General features: G+C 36.9%; 1 protein-coding gene across 1 annotated transcript in view; it reads right to left on the bottom strand.

The window, feature by feature from the left end:
• LOC104158200 (dynamin-3) overlaps window positions 1-7,946 on the bottom strand; it is a gene marked incomplete at its 3' end in the record, with an annotated part of 40,923 nt that overhangs the window by 14,310 nt on the left and 18,667 nt on the right. Inside the window, exons 7-10 of the mRNA XM_009695785.1 lie at window positions 5,249-5,384; window positions 3,732-3,799; window positions 2,141-2,279; window positions 104-190 (exon numbers count right to left, since the gene is read on the bottom strand). Coding sequence (XP_009694087.1) covers window positions 104-190; window positions 2,141-2,279; window positions 3,732-3,799; window positions 5,249-5,384 — 430 coding nt within the window. The remainder of the gene's footprint in view (window positions 1-103; window positions 191-2,140; window positions 2,280-3,731; window positions 3,800-5,248; window positions 5,385-7,946) is intronic.

The following is a 7,946-nucleotide window of genomic DNA, read 5'->3' as shown; positions in this document are numbered from 1 at the left end:
GGGGGGAGGAGGAAATCTTTCATTGTCTCACTGCACTTTGTATGCAAGAACTTTCCTCCTTCACATACTTCCCCAAACTGTTAGATCTCCTATTTATTCTCACCTGATCCTTGGTCTTCTCTTCTCTTTCACGAATGTAGCCAGCAACGATTCTTTCTGTTTCCTCACACAACCTTGGATATGTTGCCAGCTGAAAAGTAAAATTAATAGAAATTTACACCTGCAGGGTGGCTTCAGTAGAACACAAACAGGGGTACCTCCAGCTTTCCTCTTTGGAAGAAAGCAATTTTTATAAATGTTTGGGCTAAAAGTTAACTACACTACAAAGCAAGCCTTACTTGCTATTAATGGTCGTTTTCCAGAGAAACTGATGAGACCTAAACCCTTGGATTGTTTCTGTGATTTTGCTCCATGGAACACTGAGGAGAAGACACTGCGGATATATGAACCACAGTTTATCAGCCTTGGGGTAAGGTTTTTCCCTCCTTCTTTCTCTTACTGTGCCTAATTCCAGAGTGGCACTTCAAATAATTTCCGAGTTTCTTGTTCTTTGAAGGCTCCACCTTGTGGCAACATCTTTACATCGCAATAACAATATTTAAAAATGTAAATAGCGAAACACAATAGTAAATTTGGCCAACAGCACCGGGAAAAGAATCTGCACAATTAATTCAAGTGACATATCTTCCAAACTTTGACAGAAGTGAAAAAAAAAAACACAACAAAACAACTGGAAACTCCACTCAAACTATTGCGGTCAATGCACTTCTCTATGATCTTTGTCAAAAAGATTGTCATCCTTTCCTGTTTTAAGAAATAGCTCTTTTACCTGCTTACTGGTACAAAAAAAAAAAAATAATATTGCATTACTCAGAAAAATGCAAAGTATGTGACAGGATATTTCTCAACAACTTCAGCATACCTGTGCTCACATCCCAGAACTGCTCCTGTATTTGCTACTATTAGGGTTCTCTGCACCCTGAGATGGTGGGAAAGACAGATGAACAGAAGGCGAGACAATAAAAGTAGCCAGTTAGCTGAGAAGGCTACAAGAGTCAATGGGATCTTCTAGAAGACCACAGAATAATGGGAGAAAAGAGAATTTAAAAATCAGTAACTGTTAGTTATCAACGCACCAGACAACTGAGTTGCAGTATCTGGAGATGACAACTTTCCTATGAAGGTGAACAGTGCAAGGAAAAATAACTTCATATTAATAGATCTGACATGCTTCCTTAGCCACAGCTGAGGGGGTATGAAGTTTGAGGATTCATTCTAACACTATACACCAACCCAAGCACACTCTTCAGGAAAACCGTTCCCAAATACTCATAGTAATGCTATGTTTAGTTTTGATGAACATATTTCTTAATTTATTACACTTGCAAGATCTTGAGTTAATTGATGCACACAGCTTTCACATCAGGAAGGTCAATGCCCAGTGGTTCTTTCTGTTTAAATGTTCAACATTTCTGTGCAGCAAGCTCAACCGTCAACACTAATGCAAGAATGTACAAATACAAGGGAGATGAAGTCTTCCTGGTTTTCCACTTCTAACTTCTTGACAGCTGGAGATCAGACGCTTTGGAGTTGTGTATGAAAAAAGTACAGGGAAGTCATGGACCCATTATTGCAAAGAACTGTGGTGCTACCCAGTAAAGTTTCAATATAGAAAGAGTATTTTTCTCTCCTTGATAGTTGTCTCTGAATACATTTGAGGTCTTTGCTTTAATAAGAGGAAGAAATAGTGAAAGTTTTCTAGCATTGGAAAAGAAAACTTTGAAGTAAAAATTTTTTTTTGCTGATTTACAAATCTATGGAATTGCTGCCTATGTTTCATTTTCAGTATCAATGCAAATATGGTGTTAAAAAGGAAACTGGGGGCAACTATTGACTCAGAAAAGCTCCCATCATAAGGTGTATATATCTATTCAAAACACAGCAAGCAAAACCCGAACATTTACAGCATTACATTGTTTTGAGAGTTTTGCAGAAGTTGTAATTACTTTAGAGAGTCTTACTCTGTATATCAAATGACTAGATCAGAAAGCTCTTATAATACCGTAAAATGCAAGACAGGCTTTATAGTACCAACTATACCATTATATTATACTTACATTATGATCTATTTGCAAGTTACCTTTTTAGTGCACTTCTTGACAGTGTTGATTAACTCTTGCATGACCAGATCCACACTTTTTAAGCAAGGTCCTTTCAGCTTGACTATCTGTTTTTTAACAATGGCTTCAAACGCCATATCTGGAGTAAACAAACCTGTTCTGTGGACATAAAAGAATATGTAAGACAGTAATAAAAACATCATGCAAGGAAGATTTTTTTACTGAATTGCTCATATCTTCATTTTCAGATGCTTACAGCTGAGTAATAACAATCCCTACGCAAACAGACTTCCACAAAACTAAATTTGGTCCTTTCTCTAAAAAAAAAAAGTGTCATTGTGAATAAGAATATAAAAGCAGAAACATGGTCTGCTACTTGAAGATGACTGTGAGAACTCTAAACAGTACTGATATAATGCAGTAAAACCCCTTCAGTAGTGCATCAAACCTTAAAGAAGGGATGAATGGCAGCTGCATGCACGATCATTTGCATAGCAAACCCATAAGAATCCTATAGTTGCACTTGTCACTCACAGCAGGAAATGTGGTTCTGTTACTCAGAGTCCTATACAGAGAATTTCACAGTTGGTCACTGCAGAACATATGAACCTATATAACAGATCTCACAGAACCAGTTCTAAATAAATAGGCCTTACTTTTCTTTCAAACACTGCTTGCAAAGATCTACCTTGGCAGATAAATCATATTTAAAAAGCAAACTATAAAAACATGCCCAAAACTATCAGTTCACTGCCATAGATTGCTCATGAAGAGCCAGAAAAGTTCAAATACCACACCATGGTTACTAGAGTCAACTATTTGAGAATTTATAAGTAACACAAGGAACATTTACCAAAACACTAACAACAACAAAGCTTGTAAGCAATGCTTTCAAAAGATACTACCTACTCGCAAGTTGGTAAGCACAGGCAGGGGGAAGGATCCCAAAGGAAAAGCACACAACACAAAAGAACCACCCAAGCTTTTTGGAATCTGTTCTATTGTCAGAAGAACAAAACATGGGTATGTATCTGAAAAAGTGTCCCTCCAAAATAGACTGATCAGTCCAAAGTGAGATAATTAGGTCATTCCAAAACAAAAAAAACCAAACATCTCATCTTCCCAAACCTAATAATATACTGCAGACATGTCCACAAAGTGGAACCTCAGCCAACTCACTTGTAAATCAGTCATTTCAAGAAATGGTTGAGAATAAAGGGGAGTAAGATAGTGCAAGCAGTCTGCCACAACAGAAGCTGAAAGGTTTTTTCCACATTAAGTCACAAGTTTTCCCTCTAAAACTTGCGACTTTTCTGGAATACAAGCTTAACAGAACTGTAGACACTACCAGAAAAAAAGTCATTGATTTTCTCTATAAAATAATTTTCCAGCATTTCCAGGTAAATTAAACCTCTTTGGGCAAACCAACTGTTTGGTCCAAAACAGCTACCTGAAAAACAGAAGTGTAAAGGAGTGGAAGCAAAAAAAAATCAGCTGCTTGGAGCAGTGTGTTAGCAATGTAGTCTAGCAGTCAATAGTCAGTGTGTCCACAGGTTAAAAAGATCACACCCCCTATAATATGACTGGGCTTGAAAACATGGGAGCACTTGCCTGATACCATGTATGTTCTTGATGGCATAACTTATTTCTCTCCGCAGTTCCTTCTCATTGAATTCCATCTAGAGGAACAAAAGCATATGAGATCGTATTAGGGGAAGTTTTTGATACAACAGAAAATACTACCTCTCCCAATATAACTGGAAGACAGGCAAGTTCAACTGGCGAAACATTGGTTTCTAATTACGCTAAACAAAGAACAAGTATTTTAAAACATTTTAACACTAAGGCTACAGGCAGCAGTAAGGATTGTTGAAAATTATGCACCTTTCCGTTCCAGATATACCAACAGTTGGAACAATTTTGATAGAGTAAGCCAGAAATAGGATTTGGAAGATACAACTTTTTTTTTTTTTTTTTTTTTTTTTTTTTTTTTTTTTTTGGTAGTGAACAAAAAGTGTTTTGTAAAATAGACTTTTTTTTTTTTTTTTTTTTTTTTTTTTTTTTAAAAAAGCCTGTTTTCCTAAAGTGGTGCAACTTCTGTGATTATGGCCTGTTTATCCTCCCCTTCCCATTCTACTGTTTTTTAACCAAATTTAAGAGAGGAATGCTCTTGGTTATGAAGTTATAAAGCTTTTCTTTAAGTTTCTTGAAAGCCAGCTAGCTGGAAGAGAAGTTAGTGTAGTCACAAACCAAAAGGTCATTACTTAAGCCCAATTGTCATCCGTTCTGTTGGACTGCTAGTTGACCTACCACATTTAAACCTTGGAACCAGCTGCAATGCTGTCTGGTTCTTACCCAACTGAAAGTTAGGGGATGTCAAGGCAGTTGAATGTAAAATAGGTGGAAAGGAAACTTAGGAAAAGCATAAAAGATTGGGGACTAGAGATACAGTAGAGTTCATGGTGAGCGGAAGCTGAAGTCACTGCAGTGAAAGAAAAAATAAAATAATCAAAGAATATGTAACACAAACTCATAGGAAACCAGGTTTCATTAGTTCACACCCCACTGGACCTCCCTTTACTCTGTTACCCAAAGGATGGGTAAGCAAGGAGAGATGTATCAAGAAGAGAAATGTTATCTCAAAACACCAAATTTGCTTCTGCTCCATCTCCCTCTATTAAATTGTAGGACTGAAAGCTGGCTTTGGTTTAATGCATTGAATACAGGAAGTAGAAAACACAGAAAATGGCTATTTTCCATAACTCTAATTTTAATAGGTACTAGCTACTTGAACACAACCACTTAAATTTACCAACTGTAGTTGTTTGCCTGCCCCATCTAACCAGAAGGAAGATGCCATTTGTGATAAAACAATGAAGAAAGCATGGAAAATAGTAAGAATTGGGACTATAATTATATTCTAATTCCTGTATTTCAGAATTCTTAGCACATCTCGGTATCCAAAACTAGAAGTGAAGCCAAATGTCTCAGTTATAACTTCATGTAATTTCTTCCACAGTTAAGAGCACATTCTTCCAATCAGACCTTATGTTGGCTTTACTACTTTCAGTATGAACATAATAATACATAAATAAAACACAAGGCACACCAGCAAGATGGATAAATACCTTCACTAGTTCAAAAGGAAAACGTTCATGGAAAATACGATTGATTTTGGCACCTCCTGAAAGTTCTAGTGTATCAACCTGATCTCCTGATCCTTCGATCCTTTTTTCAAAGTCCACTGAAAACTGTTGTACCATCCTAAATTTCAAAGGTGTGGGGAGAAAAAAAAAACAAAACACACACAACCATTTAAGCATGTCAACTACCAACTCTTATTTTGCTACTATGTGACTACCAGTGCCTATTAAAACATGTTTAGGAATTGACACAGGTATCTAACAATTCATTCAGTCAAGCTGCCAATCCATACCATCCATACTCACACAGACACCTCTACACCCTTTCTCTCTCACAGGACATAGCTCAGTATATTATTCTCTTTCTTCATAAATGTTGGTTGTGTTTTTTTTTTTTAAATACTGTTTATTAAATTGTATATTAAAGTCAACTACAAATACAGCAGGGTACCAGGCTACATTTGTGTTTTATCAATGACCAAAGTTGTAAATGCTACCATTATGACATAAATTTTAAAATATTTCTTTTTTTAGGAGAAGAAAAAGTGATAGCAGTCTTTTTAGTAGGATAAGCAAATAAAAGCCCTGATATTTAATTTATAATACTTACCGTATTTGAACAGAAAAGCACATCCATATTTAGATGCTGTTACAGAAACTGCAGAGCTCAGCACGGCAGACCACCATGATCAAAAATCTCCAATCTTACAGCAAAAAGTACCATTTGCAGAGAGCTTCCATCTCCACAATGACCCTTTGATCTTTCTAATGTCTTTCACAAAGATACAGTCCAATAACATGATGTGAATCAAGCCACTAAGCTGATCCAGTGCTGAAAAATTTGGAAGAGATTGCTAAGGAACTGACTTTCCTATGCCAAAAAGCTAGCCCAAGAAGCAGTACTAACACGTCAATGTGGCAGCTGTCAGTACCACAAGCTCCAGCTTACTTGGTTGTGCTTAGACTTCTGCAGCAGGAGCATTTAGAAGAACACACACAAGAATTCTTCCAGTTACAGAAGATTAATGGATAGTTCAATTTTATTTTATTTTTAAGTAAGTACAGGCATTTGGTTATAAAATTTGAAATGACAGATTCTGCCAAAAAGTAACATTGCATATCAGCTGTACATAAGCTTCTGATACCTATACAACCAGGTTAACAGAATTATAGAAAGAGTCTCAAGTGTAGGGCCCCAGACTCAATTTTTGAAGAGGAATGCAGAAACTTATGATCATCTTACGGGTTGAAGTGAGACAGATATTTATTTTTTTTTCCCCCTTATATGCATTATGGAACTTGTTCTCAAGAACCAGAGGAAAGGTTCTAGTTATGTTACTTTCCACACCACAAAAGAAAAAGTGAGGGAATTTTTACTGACAAAAGAAGTTAATTTCTCCTATAGCACCTACTTGTAATGAAGGAATTAGAAAAAAACTATGCAGAAGTATCATGTAGGATGAATTAGGCTGAAATGGAATTCAATTCTTTTTCCTTTAGAACATGTTGCAATAGTAGAACAAGCATGAGATACCAGCTACACCTAACAATTCACACCACTTCATGTATGTGTTAAGCCACCAAATATACAGAGTGAAAAAGCCACATGTGTTGTATTGCCATGGAAGAGTCAAAGGTGATGTCCCTGTGTTTTTGCAACCAAAACACCTGAAGTAAAGTCATGAGTGACAGAGTTATGTCTTTTCTTTTAGACACAGTTGTTACAAAAACAAGGAGTAAATCAGAGTCTTCAACTGGGTCAAGAAAGCCTCTCTACTTCAGGTGACCATTTTCCCTTCTGAATACCATACTTTTAATTAGAGAATAAATCCTGCCAAAACTTAGCATTTTCACAATCCAGTGCTATTACTATCTATACCAGACAACTGAGAAGGATGAAAACCTTTGAAATCAGTTTAATGTGACATATAAGACAGAAGAGCTAATGTACATGTACATTTCACATCTCTTTTTCTTCCTTTAGATGCTTCTTCTAAGAGGTAAATTTTAATTGCATATGAACATAGAAGTGGCTGCAGAGGGCTACAATTAGAGAGAGACAGAGAGAGGCAGACCTTTCAGGTGAAAAGGTACACGATCCTGAGTATCAAGCGTCCCTGGAAACAGACCGAGTAAGGAAGCTGCATGAAGCAAAGCAGCAGGTGCTAACTGGGCTTCAATTTGAAACATCAGCATTCAGTGTTCCACCACTTTACAATAGTGTTATCAAAGTCTCAGACAGACTTATTTTGTGGATGAGACCCAAACTGAACAGTAACTTCAGCAGTGAAAAAGCTTTCTAGTTTGGAACTTATGAAAATAATGCAGCTCCAGAAATCGTTGCAATTCCTCCAACAAACAACAAAGGTATTCAATCCATGACTTCTTGAGCCCAAAAGGTCAACTTCTGCCAGGTCAGTTTTAACACAAGCACAGGTGGTACATCACCTATTTCACTACTAGTTGTCAGGTGTGCACTCAGAGAGGCAAACCACAAGAAAGAGGTTTTCACTCACCCCAGTACACTATCACTTGAACATAAGAATGGCTGCAATACATCAGAACAAAAGCCATGTGACCATCACCAACAATAAGTGCCTTGAAGAACAGAGCAAGCACACAGTAGTATTCCTCCAGAATACTCTCTTGGCCTTAAATTGCTCTTCATGGATTCCATACAGCA

Source organism: Cariama cristata, unplaced genomic scaffold, assembly GCF_000690535.1.
Source record: "Cariama cristata isolate BGI_N322 unplaced genomic scaffold, ASM69053v1 scaffold6162, whole genome shotgun sequence".
Lineage (NCBI taxonomy): Eukaryota > Metazoa > Chordata > Aves > Cariamiformes > Cariamidae > Cariama > Cariama cristata.
Note: the sequence above shows the minus strand (reverse complement) of the source record. Positions and strands in the feature narration are given on the sequence as shown.